At 58.9% G+C, this 18,350-nt stretch overlaps 1 protein-coding gene across 9 annotated transcripts in view; it reads right to left on the bottom strand.

The window, feature by feature from the left end:
• Rgs12 (regulator of G protein signaling 12) overlaps positions 1–18,350 on the bottom strand; it is a 77,940-nt gene that overhangs the window by 15,321 nt on the left and 44,269 nt on the right. For 7 of the 9 annotated variants that reach the window (XM_013073117.3, XM_013073113.3, XM_013073115.3 and 4 more), the window contains 2 exons: positions 1,062–1,231; positions 481–573 (listed from right to left, as the gene is read on the bottom strand). The exons of the other annotated variants lie outside the window; for them this stretch is intronic. In XM_013073117.3, the coding sequence (XP_012928571.2) occupies positions 481–573; positions 1,062–1,231 (263 nt within the window). The remainder of the gene's footprint in view (positions 1–480; positions 574–1,061; positions 1,232–18,350) is intronic. 9 annotated transcript variants of the gene reach the window in all.

The raw sequence follows: 18,350 nt of genomic DNA, 5'->3' as shown, positions 1-18,350 counted from the left end.
ACTTAGGCCCCACCTCAGACATCCCACCAGCGCTTCTGGCTCGAGTGCATATACAGGAGCTCAAGCCAGTGAGCAGCCCGGAACTGCTCCCTGTGTCCAAATGGCCACGTTAGGGGCCATCGGAGCGGTGCTGCCCCAGCAGCCCGGGCGCCCTGTAGGAGTCACACAGGGGCTCTGAGCACAGCGCAGCCCAGGAGAGAAAGAGGCTCAGGCCAGTGTGCCCTCCTCGAAAGTCCAACACCAAGTGGGACGCGTCTGCTGGTGAGAGCCGAGGCTCCAGCATTTATACCACTATGTTTAGCAGAACTAAATATCACACATATTTAAATTTTTACTCCAAAAAAGAAACGACCTTTTTCAGATGGCGTGGAAACATCTCCCCCGTCAACTGCTCCCACTGCGCTGGGCCTGAGCCCCAGGCCGCCGACCCCTCCCACCCATCCACCACCGCCTCCACAGCCCGCCCGCTGGCAAGTTCACCTCTTTCTTGTCGTGTGCAGGAACATGATTAAAATATTCACAGGCCTGCCAGAACAGAATGTTTTCCTCACTGAATTCCTTCCTTAGAAAGTCCTGCGAGAAACCCAAGGTGAGCAGCACCCCTCCACACGCAGCCCTCTCCAGGGCTGGAGACATCTTCCTGCACTTTCCCTACTTTTTCCTTCCACAGGAACCTGGCCCAGCACCTCCCAGTGACCACCCGCAGGCCTCGAAAGGTGAACGCAGAGCTGCGCCGCACCGGGGGACCACGCCCTGGCACCATGGCTGTTTTCCTCCTGCTGGCTGTGCCTTCCTAACACCGGACACGGCGCGTGTGGCTGGCTTCCAGCACCACCAGGAGCTTCACACTCCCTGTGGCAGAAGCCCTCAGGGAGGGGAGCCCTGAGGGCGCGGGGTGGGGGCAGCAGAGGGCAGGGCCAACCGAGCCCCTAGGTCCACCCCACTCTGGGCCCTTGAGCAGGAACAGGGACAGGTGACACCTGTCTGGGGGCTGTGCAGGGCCTGCAGAGTAACGCGAGTCTCCAGCGATGGGTCCCCCTAAGGCAGCTCTGCCTACTCACAGAGAAGTAACGGATGCCAACAGGGTCCTGCAGCAGGCGCTCGAAGGACACAGCCCAGCTGGCAACCCTCCTCTCGCGCAGGCGCCGGCAGCTCTGCACGCTGGGGAGGCTGGCATTGCTGCTCAGGCTGTTGCTGCTCACACAGTCCTTCAGGTCGGCACCCGTCAGCTCTGTGGACCAGCACAGACACACCTGCAGCCCTGGCCTGCTCCTCCAGAAGTGCCCCACTAGCCCCGGAGGCTAGGCCCCTGCATCCAGCTGTACCCTCTCCACACCTGCTCAGACAACAAGCACCACACCTGGACCTGCCCAGGACGGCGCCCAGCCCGTGCAGCCACACACACTTGCTCACACGTGTGCACACCCTCATACACACCTGTCCAGCTGGAATGGCAAATGACCAACATAGGATGAGCAAGAGAAGCAACTACCCATGAACTCAACTGCACACACAGAGCCTAGGAGGAGACAACAGCAGCCCTTCGGGGCAAAGCTCCGGATGGGAGAGGCCATGACTGGACGCAAGCCCATCTAGGTGAGGTCCTGGAAGGCCCAGGACCCCGGGGGATGCTGTGCTCTGCTCTGTGACTTGTGCACTTTTCTTCGTGTGGCCTCTTCCCAGTGGAAACATCAGACCCCGTATCCAAATGCGTGGATCTAACCTGTGTCACCTATGACCCATTTATGGTGATGCGGGGTGGAAACACGCTGTAACCTGAGCAGAGAGGAGGGATACAGGGAGCCCCCCATCACCTGGTCCACCTGAGGGGGTAGCGTGGTGGTGCCCCCCCACCCTGGGGAACCGGGGGCCCGAAGAGCATGCAGGTCGGCGTGCAGACATCATAGGAGCCATCGCAGTCCCGGCAGGACGCAGCCCCAGTGGGGGGTTGCCCTACACGGTGATCCAGCCTGAGCCCCAGAGCCAACGCTAGTGAGGCACAACAGGCACCAGCCTGGCACTGTGCAGCCCAGCGAAGGTGACCCCTGTGGTGGCCAACAAGTCTCATGCGTTGTCTTAGGAGCTGCTGCTGCTGCTGCACACGTTCCACTCTCCTTTGGTTCCTTCCTCTGCTCCAAGTTCCGAACAGACTTGACCCACTGCTGGCCCGAAGACCACCCAGGCTGCCTGCATGAGGCTGAGGCCACAGACAGGCTCTGGGTTCTGGCTTATGGGCTCCAGCTGCAGGCCAGCCGCTGACATGTCCTCACAGCAAAGAGAGCCGGAAGACAGTCACGGAGGCCGGGAAGGGGTCAGCAGCGACACTGAACCTTTCCCCCTGTGCCTGTCTGCAGATGCACGGGGAATGCCCCTGGGCCTGCCGCCCGGGAGCTGGCCACCGGCCTCCCGGGACACAGTCCTTTGGATCTGTGCTGTAGTCAGTGACTGCGCTTGGCAGCAGCTGCTTCAAGCTCAACCAGCATTCAGATTTTAAAAAGAAGCGAAAAGTCAGAGGAGCCACACAATTTACAGTGCTACAGAAAAAAAAGACTCTCGAGCCATTATGTAACGGCTCTGAATTCACACAAGGTCTGCTCTGAACCCACCATGCTGTCTGTGCTATTTTTAAGATAAACATTCACTGAGCATCAGCCACCAACTCTCCTGAGGACATGAGGCAGACCCGTGGCCAGGCTTGGGCACACAGCTCCCAGTGGCCTGCCCGGCAGAGGCCGAGCTCACCACAGGGAACTCATATGGGAAGGCAGCAGCTAGTGTGGCCAGCACTGCTGGGGACCAATGACCTCACAGGGCCACCGCATCCACCGTGCATCTGGAAGATTCCCAGTATCCCAGCCCCATAGGGAAAGCTCTCCGATCTGTGTGTGTGAGGCACAAAACACACTCACACGAGCACATGCGCGTGCATCTCCCATGGTCCCTCTCCAGGGCTGGCTCTCCACTGCATGCATGCCAGGGCCTGGAGCTCCCTAATTTTAGTACATGTGCTGCCAAAGTGAACACCTGGAGCTCCCTAAATGCACAGCAACCTCGACCCATTCCCTCAGGGGACACTCTGTGGGACTGGGCAAGCTGGAGGCCGGCTCCTGTGGAGGCCTGGACGGGAGCCGGAGCTCGAGCAGGGAGAGCAGCCAGTCAGGGCTGGCTCACTGCCGCCAGCAGACTGCCGCACACAGGGCCGAGGAGGGTTCTGGGTCTGGGCAAAGCCAGCTGCACCCCAGGAGGGAAGACAAAGCCCAAGAAGAGGCCCTGATGCTCATCACGTGGTGAAGACCATGGGAACCGGAACCAGACCACATCTGGAAAGATCCAGCTGGACTCCTTCCTTCAACACCTATGGCACCTGGGAGGTTTCTCAAATTCCCAAGTAAGAAACATCCCTGAGGGAAACACACACATCTGAATCTCCATGTGGACCTAGCACGTCAGGCCAAGGACACACAGGAAGCTGGGAAGGCAGGTGCAGTATGCAGAGCCCGCGGAACCTCCCCTCCTGTAGGGATGCCCATGTGAAGGACAACAAGGAGGAACATCCAAAGGAGGCAGAAGGGCAATGCGGCCACCCCCAAGCCGAACAAGGCGCTGGAACAGGCAGACACAGGTCAACCTCACCGGCAGGCGCTGCAGGGGACCTGAGCTCCACAGCTGCCTCAGCCTCCTGGCTGACCAAGACCAGGGGCTCAGAGCCTCTGAGCAACAAGGTCCCCCCTGCATGCTGATTATCCCCATGGAAACAGCAATCAAAACTTGCATTCGGGAGCCCCAGAATCCTAGGTCAGCATTTAAAGCACAAGTCAGGACCTCCAGCCTCCATGAGGTCTCAAGGCTGTGGCGGCCGGATGCACCCCGGCCAGCAGCAACACTGGCTCACCACACAGTGGGCACCGTGCCGGGCACGGAGCAGGAGGGATCCCCCTTCTGTCTGAATCCCACCCTCCAAGGGTGCACTGCTTATTTTTAGGAGTAAGACCATGAAATCCACACAAAGGAGCAAGGGTCAGTGGTGTCCAGACCCACTAGGCTCCACCAGAACCAGCCCAGCAGGAGGAAACCAGAACCAGAGCTCACACTGTCCAGCATGTGGCCTCGGGCACCCCGGTGCCAGTGCTGGGTCACAGCCCACTGTACTCTGCTGACAGTGAGGTAGCTCGCTGTTTCTACAAAGCTCTGGAAGAGGCTGCACACTTCTCCACCAGCTCTGTTCCCCAGGGAGCCCCGCCCCAGCCCCAAACCCTGCATGTCTGGGCTTCTGTCTGCCCCCAGCCCAAGGCCAGCCGCCTGGGGCAGCCCTGGATCTTGACCCATCGCTGACCATAGGAGGCATCGGGTCGTGGAATAAGTGAGTGAATGCTGACTAAATGTCAGCCAAAGATGACCTGTATATCGACTAAATTCATTTTTAGAAGAGTTGCAGACACTGAGGACTGCATGAAACTCACATCGATACTGACAGCTTCAGAGTCGAATCAAGACACTTTACTGTGGTTGAAAAAGCAAGCAGGTGTGGCCTGGTGTGCCAGGCTCCATGACTCTACCAGTGTCCCCGCTGTGAAATCTCACAGCTGGCCAGGTGCAGGTCAGCCTGGAGCTCGGTTGTCCCGGGCACGGTGTCATGTAGAGGGGGGCACAGCTCCCAGAAGACAGCCTCGGGCAGCGAGGATGACAGGGGAGCGCACGGGCTGGGGGAGAGGCCAGGGTGCAGGGACCTGCTCAAGTGTGACGTCAGAGAAGCGAGGGGACAGTCACTTCAGCTGCAAATGAGCCACCTCCCCAACAGGTGGGTGAGGCCATGTGCCAGGTGGGCTGGCTGGTGCAGGGAGGAGCAGCCACCACCTGTGACACCTAAGACTCAGCTCCGCCTGTCTGTAACCTGAGGGCCGCTGGTGGCTCCTTGCTGAGGCTTCGAGAGGGTGCTGGGGCAATGCCCAGGCCACTGCCCGTGAGGACCGTCATACCTGAGGGCCACACATGCATCACAGTGGGCAGGCGGAGGCAGCACCAGCTCTGCAGCAATGGCCACACAGAGCTCCTCCATCAGACAAGCTCCTTCTGGACAAAACCTGCACCCACGACTTGTGGGAGAGTCGAAGAGCCCCCCAAGAGGCCAAGGCAGGAGGCGTCATATGGGGTCCAAGTCTCGGCACCCGCTCGGCGGTGCGCCACACACAGAACCCAGCTCCTCCCCGACGTGCACATCAGCTGGCGCTCCCTGACCACGGCTTGCTCCATGCACGCTCCCACATGGAGGACAGCATGCATGGAGGGCCCCGTGCCACCCGGCTCAGAGGCAGGGGAGTCACAGCTCCACCCCAGCTGCCAGGAGGCAGACCCCGGGCCTGAGGTGCGCTGCCCCGAGTCACCTGCCGACCTCAGGGTTAAGCACTGTGGAAAACCACACTGCGTGCTAAACCCAAGGAGAAAAGACGCCCAGGGAGTCCCATCACCTAGGCCAGTGGGATGAGCCTTGTAGAGCTTTCCATGAAGCAAACAGCCACTGGAGCCCACATGTCACAGGCTCCACCACTGCCCAGGTGAACACTGCTAGCTTTGGCCACTGATGGGGGCTCTTCTCCCACTTGACCGTGTGAGCCAAAGAAATGCTGTCCTCACAAGAAAGTTTCCTTCTTTCCTTCCTTTTCTCTCTCTTTTCTTTTTGAGGTGCTACGGAACCCAAGGCCTCATGCATACTAAGCAACTGCTTTTCCACTAAGTTTTACAAGTCTATTTCAGACTTGCTGAAAGCTGGAAATGCTACCACATCCACGTTAGCAGGTGAATCATGTAGTTCATGTTGCAAGGGTCAGCAGTAACCCCAAGAGGAGAGTCTGCAGTTGATTCTGTAACACGAAGCTGCAGCCCCTCATTGTCCCCGGCACCCGTCCCACTTGGTATCTCCGCTCTCAGCCACACAGCACAGGCCCGCCCCGAGGCAAACATACCTGAGGACCGCACAGTCAGCCTGCCCTGACAACCATGACAAGGTGACAGACGCACGGGGGACTTTACCTGGGTACAGCCGATAAGAGCCACTGTGATGCCATCTAACCAAATACTTCCAACCATTCACCGTAAACCACCCCTCTGAATCCATACCCGGGTCTCCCGCTCAGCCCGGGCAGCCCCGGGCAAAGGCTCGGGCCACACACAGGGACATTGTTCCTTAGCTCAGCCTTCCCGGGAGGACAAGAGCTGCAGCTTCTGCAGGGGCCCAGCACCTGCTGGACGAAGGCAGCCCTGGCCCTTCTTGGGTGCTCGGAGCCGCGGGGCAGGCACAAAGCCTTGGAGGATGCATGCATAATTCACTGTGCCTGCCTGCCGCTGCCAAGCCAGCCTGAATTATTCAAGTCGGCAGCGCAGCCACAGTGGTCATGCAGGCCTGCATGCCGGGGAGAAGCCCCTTTCGGCATCTTGTTCTTTATTACAGTAGTAGAGGAGAAAGAAAAAAGTAATTAGGCCCTCTTAAAACAATTATGAGGCTTCTAAACTATTATTTCCCCATGTATCTTAACTTTGCAAACACTGAATCTGGTAACAGAAAACATCTCTTCAACCAGGAGGCGATCGACAATGCTAGCACGATCTCAGGACCACATATTCAGTTACAGAAGAAGCTACTGGACCGAGCGGAGCCAGTCACAAAGGAAAATGTGCCCCACGGTGACGAGCCCTCGGAGTCCTGGAGCCCACACAGCCTCAGGGCCAGCACGTCTAGGGAAGGAGCTGCTGTCCACGGCACCGGCAGGGCAGAGCCCCAGGGTGTCCAGAGTCAGGAAACCACAGAGAGCACAGCATCTTAGACGCCCCGACAGAAGGCCATGGCTGTGTCCAAATAAAGCTGTAGCTCCCCAAGCCGGAAGGGCCCAGACAGAGCTCCAGGGCACAGTCTGCTGATCATGCTGCAGCCTCAGATGCTTGGGTGGACGTGGACACCACTCACCTGCACTTATACATCAGGGCAGCGCTCGTGAAAAGGCGGCACCACATCAACGCCTCCTTCCTGGAAAAACCCGCACAGAATTTGAAGGAGCCTCCCCTTCTACGCACAGATACCCTGGCTGACCTCCAGCTTCTCAAGCACCCGAGGCACCCAGGGCTCACAGGGTGCAGGAGATGGGCAGAGCAGAGGCCTCCCCCACCCCTGGGCCTCACCCTGGCTGGAACCCGCCAGGAGCATCTCGGGGCTGCAGGTCCCCAGGGTGCAAGCGTGAGGTCACCAGGCCGCCCGCGCTCCAGGGAGCCCCCGTGCCCAGGTCAGCAGAACCAGGAAGTGTGATCCCCAGGGGCCCCTCCCAGGGAGCACTGTGCTCAGCTGCCTGCCCTCTGGGGCGACATCAGAAGAGCAGGGACAGCACCCCACCCCCACCCAGCTCATGCGCGTCCATCCCCTGCAGTTCTCCCAGGGGCTGGAAAGCACACTGCAGGCCCAGCACTCTGGATGGGGCTGAGCAGCACGGACTAGGCCTTGCTCCTCGCCACCGCCACCGTGTGCTCTCTCTCGGCCTGCAGTGCTGGCTCCTCCTGCACCTGCCCCTCCTCCGTTCTCCGTTAGACTCTGCTAAGGAAGGACCCCCATTATTAGTTCGCACGCCTACAACACGCAGGTGCCATGGGTTTCCTGCTTCCACTCCACGGGCCCCCACAGCTCCCCAGGCCTCCCACCAGCGGCCGTGTCCTGACGAATCCCAGCGTGTGCTGCCCTGCTGGGTCTTCTGACAGAAGAGCAAAGGCAGAACCCACAGCCCACTGAGTGGTTCGTGAGCCTGCAGTTCAGACCCGGAGTCTGGGCAGGCTGCTGAGGGCCAGAGCCAGGAAGGGGACACCGGCACCTCCAAGGCCCTCCGGCAGCCAGGCATGTGCTCCCCTCCCCACCAGGAGCCCTGGCCCCTTCAACCTTGGGTCTCCCCTCATCCGCCCAGCCTACAGCACAGGAAGCCACCAAGGCCTGTGGCCCACTGCCCACAACACTACCAGACACAGCCTCCAGTTCCTCTGTCATCTGTCCATCTGTCCGTCTATCTATCTTTGTGGTACTTGGGATTGAACCCAGAGCCTCACACTATGCCGCATCCTCAGCCTTTTTTTTTTTTAATTTTTGAGACGGGGCCTCACTAACTAAGTTGCCCAGGCTGGGCTTGAACTTACCATCCTCCTGCCTCAGCCTTCTAGAGTGCTGGATGCAGGTGTTCACACCAGACCTGGCTACATAGAAGCCCCAAGTCACACCTTGCCGGGCTGTCACCGCTGTGCACCTGCACTGGTGCTCCAGGAGCCCTGCCCTACGTGCAGCAGCAGACCCCGCGACCCTGCATCAAGGCCACACCGGGCAAACGTGGCTCTGGGAGAAGCTCGTGGGACAGAAGCCCAGAGGACCCTGGGCTCCGGGGGCCTCGCTGTGTCGGCCACCTCCAAGCTGTGGCTCCCTCTCAGGGACAGCTCACCCGTGCCTGAGCGCTGGGGTCACAGCAGAGCCGCCCGTGCACTGCGTGGCCCCTGCTGCCCTCCTGGGCCTGCTGGGGTCCCAGCACCACCGATGGCACAGAAACGCAGCAGCCGACTCGGAGCCTCAGCATGGCCTCACCCTGGCTCCTCACTGGGTGGGAAGCAGCGAAGCCTCCTCCTGACAGTCCCACAGGACCCAGCAGGGCGGCAGCAGAGGAGCGACCGCCCGTCGGCCACTGCAGCCTGGTTCTGCATGCCTCTTCCACAGGCCGAGTGAGATGCTCCTCAGAAGCCAGGGGTCTAAGCCAAGCAGCCGATTACAGGTGAGTCATGAGCCAGGACACTGATCGGCTCGCGTCGGGCGGGCACAGGACGAACCGGGGCACAGCCACAGGCTTCCCAGAGCTCCAGGGGCCTCCTGCCCTGGTGCCCCAGCACTCCCCAGCTAGCAGGGAGGAGCAGGCCGGACAGCTCTCGGGGCACCTCCATGGCTGCACACTCCTGACAGCGGCTCCACAGCTGCAGCAAAGCCCAGCCCCATGCAGGAAAGCGACTCAGGGCTCCCTGCAGTGGCACCCGGACCGCGGATCCATAGCCGTCCTGGCAGAGGCCAGCAAGGCAAGCGCCCCACGCCGGAAGGCACTGGCCCTTCTGAGTGCCAAATGCCAAGCAGATGGGGCAGACGCCAGCGGAGCCTGCGAGGCAGCAGCAGTGGGCAGGATGCAACAGAAAAGGCCAGCGTGGGAAGTGTCGTGGGGGGCTACAGCCGGCTCTGTCACTCGTCACACTGCACTTTCAGAACTCCAGGCTCGGAGCCACCAGCCAGGACCGGGTATGGCTGACCACCGGGAGTTCCAGGACACCCCAAAAAGGGACGCACACAGGGTTCCAGGGAGACCCCTACTGAGCTCACTTGCAATGCTAGCTCACACTGAAAAGAACTTACGTTACTCATGGGTGGGTAATGTAACTCAGTGACGGCGAACCCTTCGGCGTTTCAAGGACACAAACAGCCCTCTGCAACACACGTGTGGTCAGTTCACCGCCCCTGATGCAACTCCCCTGTGAAGCCAAAGCTGACCGGTCTCATTTTGGTAATAAAATACTTACGTGTTGTGAAGACTGCTGTCATGAAGGGGAGACCCGCCAGGGTGGCCTGGCCCTGCCAAAGATGCTGCCTATGGCAGAGCATCCTCCTGTTTGCGGCTCAGACAGAAATGCTCCCGCCGCCTGACTGCATATGACTATGGACAGAGCCGGGCCAGCACTGCACTCATCAGTCTCTGCGTGAGATTCTCCTGGCTGGCTGGTTCCTGTTACCTAACAGACACTGGCCTGCCCGTGACAACCCTCCCTGAAGTGACTCTCACAGGCAGGGCCTTTTGTCGTTGTTCACCGTGGACCCCAGGGCCGACAGTTTTTAGAAGAAAGTGGAAACTTAAAAGAAAAAATGTTAATGAACAGGGACTTGAAAGGAAAATGCCTAGTGCTGAGTTATCCTTGCATTCCTTACATAAACCACACTTCTTAGGAGACACTTTATTGTTTTTTGTTTGGTTTTTTTGACCAGGGTCTCCCTTTGTAGTTCAGGCTGGCCTGGAACTCATTATGGAGCCCAGGCTGGCCTTGAACTCCAGGTGATCCTCCTGCCTCAGCCTCCCAAGTTCTGGAATTACAGGCGCGCACCACCACACCCGGCTCAAGGAGACACTTTAAAAACACTGGTGGTGGGTTGGGGATTTAGCTCAGTGGCAGGACGTCTGCCTCTGCCTTGCAAGCACAAGGTCCTGAGTTTGATCCCCATACAAAAAAAAAAAAAAGAAACCATGGGTGGATGCAGTTTGCTGATGTTCATCTAGGAAGTTTCACGTTGCTTCTCAGTGAAAGTGGGCAGTAATTTCCTTTTCTCAGCCGTCCTCATCCGTTTTCAGGTTTTGGTGTCAAGACTACACCAGCCTTGCGAATGAGCCACGAGGCTCCTGTGCCCCCTGTGCACTCAGTGCCTGTGCCCTCTGGTGTGGGACGTCACTGCTGCTGCCCACCCTGCGGTCAGACTGGCTGCGATGGGCCCAGTGAGACGTGTGCCCTCCGGCGGGGCAGCATGGGAGGCCCTGTCCCGCTCCACCATGCTGTCCCAGGGCCGCAGACTCCACATGGAGCTGCTCCAACAGCCTGGCTCAGAGGGAAGCACCCAGAATGCAAACAAAACCAGACTGCAAGAGGCTTCTAAGAAACAGACTTCCACTTTGCTAAAACCATGAGGATGGGGCGGGTGGGGGGTAGTGGTGTGTGTTACTGCAACACTACACACACACCCACTACGCACTGGCGTGGGCAAGGCCATGAGAGACAGAGCACTGATGTCCACATCCTGCCAGCCACTCCTGACTCAATCCATTTCTCCTTCTTAGGCCAACTTTGAGAAGCTTCACTTTCCTAAAAGTTGTCCAGTGGCTCTGGGTAATCAAATGTATTTTGCTGTAACCGCTTGAGAACTTCCTCGGAACTCTGTTGCTCTGTAACTACACTTGGAGCTCTCCTCGCTCTAGGTGCCCTCTTCTTCTCCCTTGATTTCTTAGCGTACTTGCCAAAGGCTTAGCTTTCGGTGTCATTAATTAGTTATATGTAGTTAATTAGTTAAATCCTATTTATTTTGTGCTCTGTTTTGACAATTTCTGTCTTCATCCTTATTTCCTTATCCTTAATTTGCATTTATTGTTATTTTTTCTCCTTTCTTATATTGAATGCTTACTTCCTATGCTTTCAAAGTTTTTTCTACTTAGGGCTTTACAGTTTTCTCTGAAAACCACTTAGGGTTCCTTTCTTCAAGCCACGCTTCAGAAGCATTGAGCTGGGACACCTGCTCGATTTTTGTTTTTCACATTAAAAAGAAAATCTCGCTCCTGGCTCACACCACACATAAAAATCCATTCCAGGCCAGGAGCAGCGGTACCTTCCCATAACCCCAGCATTTTTTACAAATGCCTGAAGGAAAGCAAGCACACCCATGAACAGGCACTCCACGTCGAGAATGTTCAGACAGCCAAGGACACGGGACACAGGTGCTCAACTCCCCGCTGTCAGGGGGTGGCAAGCCGATGCCCAGCACGTGTGACACCTGCATGGAGGACCCTGTGCAGAGGCAGGCGAGGGCAGAAAGGTCACGGGGTGGGGCCCGGCACCAAGAGTCCACAGCTCCGACACACCCCAAGAACGGCTGACACTACAAAAAGACCCTCACACTGAAGAGGGCGCTGTGCCCAGCTCGGCAAACCCGGGTGTGCAGCACTGCCAGGGCAGCGGCCACCTCGGGCCTCCTGGGTGCTGACAGTGCAGGACCGTCCCGTGTCACTGACAATGCCAGCTGCTCTTCAGTAAAGAGTTCTCAGCTGGACATGGCAACGCACATCTGTAATCTCAGCACTCAGGAGGCTGAGGCAGGAGGATCGCCACAAGTTTGAGGCCAGCTTGGGCTATATAGCAAGACCCTGTCTCCAAAAAAGTTCTCATGACTTGGAGAACAGTTGCAACAAAAATGCGTCCAAAGTGAACAAAATAATATCATGAGATATGAGAGGAAAAGAAAGGCCTTTCTAAATTAGTGTCATTCCATATAAAGTGTAATTTTGTATAATGATATCCATTAAGCATTCTAATTGGCCGTGTGTTATCTACATTCCTTTCCAGATGTTGTCTACATGTGACACATTCACACTGGGCACGACACAGCACAGAGATTTGCCGCCAGGACAAGGAGGCAGTCGAGACTGATGCAGACTGCCTAGTGCCCTCAGGCTCACGGGGCGGACCCGCGGCAGGGACAGTGCATGTGCACTCCATCTGGGCCCTGGCACCTGCAAAGTGACAACACAGGCGAGATTTGCTGGAGGGTGGGGGTTAAGTGCAGCGCACAGTGGGCGGGAGGGGCCCAGGGTGCCCGGGACCTGCTTCCTGGCCCCCTCAGGACACGCGTGGAGCCGGGCTCCTTCCTCTAGACGCCCAGCACATTCTCCTGCTGGCTTGTTCACTTGCGATGCTGGGATTGGAACCAGGGCCTGGTGCGTACGAGGCAGGTGCTCTGCTCTCAGCCACAGCCCAGGACCTCGGTGCATTCTCCAGGGTAAACCAGCACTTCCTGAGCCGCTGGAACCTGATGAACGCAAACCCGAAGGCTGCCATTTGCAAGCTGGCAAGACGATGGGGTAGGTCAGCCCCTCGGATTTGGCCACCCTTGGCACTCCCAGGCATCTGTATGAAAGCTTTTACCACTGCAGGGCCAGGCTTTGGCCACAGAGCTTTGCTGCTAGTGTGGGGACGTCACCGAGAGGCCAGTGACCAGCCCTGCAGCCCAGCCCAGCCTGCTGCTGGCACACTCACTCCCTCAAGGATGCGCCGCTCCTGACCTGACCAGCCAGTGCCCGCCTTGCCCTTCCAGCTGGAAGCAAGCACACGGGCAGGGTGACCAAGCTGCCCGATCACACGTGCAGAGCTGGCGCTGGGCCCCCTCCGCTCACTCCCGCATCCCTGTCCACATCAGTCCTGCTCCCTGGGCACAAGACTCCTTCCTCAGCACATGGCACAGAGGCACGTCCCTCCCATGTGGCCTGCCTGGTACTAACGCAGACGGACCACGCAAGGCCCAAGCACCCCCAGCGGGACACAGTGAGGGCTGGAGACTGCATGGAGCCAGGGCCACGGCAGGCACCATCCACAGTGTGCCCGGCCTAAGGACACCCCTGTGTGACATCCTGTCGGGTAGTCAGTGCTTCCCCACATGGGGCTGGACAAGCCACGACCCCGCAAGATGAGCAGCCCCGATTTCCTGCAGTCAGCAGCAGTGATCTGGGAATGTGGTGGGGCCACATCCGACCCTGGGCAGGGCTCTCCCATGACAGGAGACGTGGGCAGAAGATGGGCTCTGACCGCCCAGTGCGCCCCAATATTCCGCCCCTCGACCTCACCCCGACACCCCGGCTTTTCACATCAGAGCAGGCAGGCAGGCAGCACCTTCAGGACTCCAAAATGACGTGCCATGCATCTATCAGCCGCCACCAGACCAGCGGACACCCAGGCACAGGGCTGGGGGATGAGACCCACATCCTGGGTTCTGAGGGCACTGTCCTCTGTGGCTGATGGGAAACTGCTGGAGCCCTTCACAGGAGGCCCTGCTATGACCCAGCTTTGTTCTGAGGCTCATAAATCACAGCCCACAAACAGCCCAGAACACTGTCCTGAGCTCTGCCTGGTCACAGGGCTTCTAGGTGTGGCCTCCTGACACAGCACCAGAGCCAGAACAAGGGAAGCAACCACACACAGAAGGTGCCCATGTCACTGGGAGACAGCCTTCCCATGAGAAGCCCCAAAGGAGCACTCTGGGTCCCCCAGCTGTCCCGGCAGCCCCTCTGGCATGAGGCACAGGCAAGGGGGCTGCAAGGCAGCTTCTCCCTGAGCTGCAGCAACAGGGCGGGGCAGGCAAGCCCAGGGTGGCAGAGCACACGGGATCTCATGGGGGCTGTGGCCCGGCTGGGTCTAAGCAGCACACACAGGGCAAGGCCCCAGAGCTGTGCCCTCTGTGCAGGGTGGTCCCTCACGGGCCAGGGCCAGATGACAGCCTTGGCCTCCAGAGCCCAGGGCTGGGCTGAGGTCCTGAGTGAAAGAACCCGAGTGACCTCGCCCGTGTGCTTCTACCGGGCCCACAGCTCACCTCTCGGGGACACCTGGCTGTGCTCAGGGGTCCCCTCCCCACCATCCTTCACAGAGCCGCTGGCCTGTGTCCAAAAGGCACACAAGCACTGCGGTTTGGTTACGAGTGCAGAGTTTAACAACATGCCTGCGTCTTCCTCTCCTCCGCCAGCTCTGTCACTTGGTCCCTAGCTCCAGCCAAAGAGTGGTGGAGCAGGTGGAGGGGAGGTCTCTCCTCATGGGGTCCCTCCTTAGCCCCTCAGATGCAGAAAGGGACCAGCCCTGAGTGACCTACTCTGGAGATGCCTGGCTCCCAGAAAGGGCAGCATGAGCAGGGTCCAGGTCCCCATCCCCTTTGGCATCGTGGCAACTGAGCCGGGGCTGCTGCCCCAGCTGTGTAAAGGAGGGAAGCATGCGCCTGCTTCCAGAGGCCCTCAGGAGGTGGCAGAGGAGAGGACGGAGCAGACGAGGGTGCTACACCAATAACCCCGGCACCAACATGGCCGAGGTGCAGGCACTGCATCCAGGAGGTAGGGATGTAGTCCTTGGCTTTATTACTTTTGAACCTCTGTTTGCTTGAAAAGAGACCTCACAATAAAACTACCAATAAAAACTCTCTCCAAAAATCTTGTAGAACCCGAAAGAAGTCAGTATGCTGAGAGGCGCCTTGTAGAGACGCAGCTCCCCGCCCCAGTGTGACTTCTGCATCGGACACCGGGGGGGCTTCCACACCCTCATCTGCCACCGTGTCCCAGGTCTGATGTTCAAGTCCTAAAGCAAGCCACAGAGAGTGCGACCCATTAAACCACCACCCTCATGCAGGACATGCACACTGACACTCCGTTTGTGTTATTTAGCAAGCGTTTCTGAAAATGCACAATCAGGCCACACTGGTTTTTTAATGAGAAAAAAATCTGAATTCACCAAACAGTGCTATATAAATAGCCATGGGACTATTCTCAAGCTTTTACATTTCCCTTTGTCCTTCCTAATTTTATAGAATGCAATTTACTTGCCAAAAACATTAGAGACTATAATGCTCTGTATTTTAATGCCCCCAAAAAAGTCCCCTGGCAACAACAGCAGCCCCAGGCCTGCGGCAGGGCACACTGTACTCTACGGGCATGCGGAGAGGGCTCCCCAGGCCTGGAGCAGGACGATGACTCCGATGCCGCCTGGAGTGTGGGCCCCCCAGTCTCACCCTGCCCGGGGACACAGCGGGGCCTGGAGTGAGCAGGAGGACTGCTGGCTCCAAGGCCGGCCGGAGATCACAATGCGCCTCCTGGGCTTGTTTGCCTCACATCCAGAGACACACGAGGGGCAGCCACCCACATCCCAGGGCCGTTGAGGGCTAACAGGACGGAGGCGGAGGCGGTGGATGTGGGAAGGTGCTTTCTGTCAGGCCTGGCCTGGAGCCTTCCCAGCCCCTGGCATCCAGGGGCCTCACGGGCAGAAACCTGTGCGGGCTGGCCACCCCCACAGCCAGGCCGGTGCGCAGAGCTGCGACACAGCCGCTGCCGTTCCTGGGCAGCTCTCACCTGTGCCCAGCAGGCGCGGGGAGACAGGCCGGCAGCTCGGACCACGACCCCTGTGCCTATTTTCCCTTCTCATTTCCTACTCTGTTCTTTGCACAACAAGGCCAAACACACCCTGCCCGCAACAGCTACATAGTAAGCTGGAGCCGGGAAAGGCTGCAAGCTCGACTGTCCTCTGCCCGCAGCACCGGGAGCAGCGAGTACAGAACGGGACAGAGGGCGAGGCCAAGGGGGTGTTCAGAGAGAAGGGGTGGCCAGGCTCTGTGTGCCCAGCCTAGGCCCAAAGCCTGAGCCCTCACTCACCCCGCCTGGGAGGGCAGGGCGGCTGGTCCATGCCTGTGCCCAGTGCTGGGGTTCCACCAGGCTGACTGCTTGGTTTGTTGAGAACGTTCCACTGCTAAAAAGAAAACCCTCTGAGAGCCACTGCCCCAAGCCCAGTCTTAAGCAGTGCCCTGGCTGGCATCTGCCGGGGGCCACACACCAAATCCATCACCCACGGAACAGCGCTCGAGTCGCTACTGTGCTGGGCCCTGTGGTCACCAGCCCTGGCCTCACCCAGGTCACTCTCTGGCGGGGGCCGACCACGCAATGGCACAGATAAACAGTGCAAAGCCCTGGACGCTGGCAGTGGTGTGGATAGAAACGAACACTGGGCTTGGAGCAGGCCAGGAGGAGCTTGCTGACAGCCAGGGACCAGGCTGCGTCCAGGGCCGGCCTCAGCAGATGGGGGTGCTGGTGCCCGGGACAGCAGAGCAGAATGAAGGATGGAGCTGGGTCTGCAGGGGGTCCCGGGACGGCAGTGGCTGCGCAGGGCTTGGGCAGAGCGCAGGCGCCAAGCGAGCACACAAGGGTGGGAGGCCATGGGGCCAGCGGGCCTGCAGCGAGGCTGAGGGCAGGGTGGGCCAGGTGAGAGCGTGCGAAGAGAGGTTCCACGGGCATGCCATGGAGCCCCCAAAGCCGTCTGGCCCCGTCAGGGGCCTCATGGCTGTGCCCCTTGCTGGTGTCTGCTCTTCCCCACTCCGGAAGACGCCTCGTCGTGGGAGACCCAGGGTCACCGAGAGCAAGGCTCTGTGGGGCAGCCTGGGGACGCTGTCTCTAAAGGGGCTTCGCCTGTCAGTGTCCGTGTGTCTGGGCGGGGTCTTCCCACAGAAGACAAGATGGGGTCCTGTACCTGGCCGGTCAGGCGACCCCAGGCGGCTGCGGCTGGGAGGTGCCATCTGCATGTGGGGACCACCCCTGCCGGCTGGGCACCCCCAGCCCTCTGCAAGGCCGGCGTGTGCCCTGCGTGTGCCCTGCGTGTGCCCTGCGTGTGTGAGCGATGATGCTGGGACAGGTTTTTCTGCTCCTCTACCTGCCGCCAGTCTCCTCAGGGGGAGGTAACTCTGAAACTCCCCACACGGTGACCCGAGAAACCTTCTCCTTCCAAGAACAAGGAGGAGGACAAAGGGGCTGCGGGAGGGACCTGGAGAAGCTGAGCTCCGGCAGGCACCTGGCCTCGCCTGCCGACACCTGTGCCACACCCAGGACAGAAGGCGCAGCTCCTGGGCAACTGCAAGGAAGGCCACACTTTCATGTATTTTACTCATTTTTTTTTTTTAATTACTCTGCAGGACTAGGACTGAAACGCAGGCCCTTGAGCACACCAGTAGGGCGCCGTACCACCGACCCTCACCCCAGCGGACTTGTACCCGCTCCCTAACAACTTGAAGTCCCCAGTGACTCCCCACAAGCTGTTGCCAGCCGGAAGCCTCTCAGAGCTCAGATGTTCCTCCCTCTCAGAGTCAGAATCCACTGCCCTCGGCCCACTCCCTGGGGGCTGGAGCCACAGTGACAGCTACAGCTGAAAGCCACAGCGCGGGTGGGGAGAGTAGGTCATCAAGCACCCGGCCTGGTGTGGACCAGGTCCACACCCTCAGGGGCGTGGGCACGGCAAGAGCACCCCGTTCATCACCAGAGAGCACAGCACATGGGGTCAGGCTGGGAGCTGGGAATGGGCAGCTCCCAAAGCTGCCAGGCCCTTCTGGCCTGGGAGGAACATTTCCCACAGAGGCAGCCAGGCCCTCGTGAGCCTCAGATGGCCTTCACAGGAAGACAAACACCCAGTTTCTAGCCAGCCCCCCTCAGCAAGCACCTGGATGGATGTGGGCACAGGACAGTGCCGGGTTCTGCAGGAGCTGGGGTCTGGCTGAGGCTGGGGCTCTGCAGCAGGGCAGGAGCTGTTCTCCTCCATGCCTGAGCCCAGGGGGTGAGTGACCATGACCAGCGTCCTCACCTGCCAGATAATGTCCAAACCCTGAGAATTAACAAGTACATCAAACCAGATAACCAACACGCATGCATGTGTGTGTGTGTGTGTGTGTGTGTGTGTGTGTGGCACTAGGGGTTGAATCCAGGGCCTTTACACTGAGCTACATCTCTAGCCCTTTTTTTCCCCTGGTACCAGGAATTGAACTCAGGACCTTGCACTTGCCAGGCAGGCATGGCACCACTGAAATACATCCCTGGCCCCTTTTATAAAGTTTCATTTCATCCTATTTTATTTTTTGAGAGAGGTCCTCACTAAATTGCTGAGGGACACAGGCCGGACTCTAACTCTGAACCTTCCGCCTCAGAGGGCTGGGATTATAGGAGTGCACCACCACACCCAGCCCAGAAAACTTTCCCTCCACTCTT

This window comes from Heterocephalus glaber, unplaced genomic scaffold (assembly GCF_053883595.1).
Source record: "Heterocephalus glaber isolate CG9 unplaced genomic scaffold, H.glaber_assembly_v1.0 deba00001509, whole genome shotgun sequence".
Lineage (NCBI taxonomy): Eukaryota > Metazoa > Chordata > Mammalia > Rodentia > Bathyergidae > Heterocephalus > Heterocephalus glaber.
This window is presented reverse-complemented; position numbering and strand designations above follow the sequence as displayed.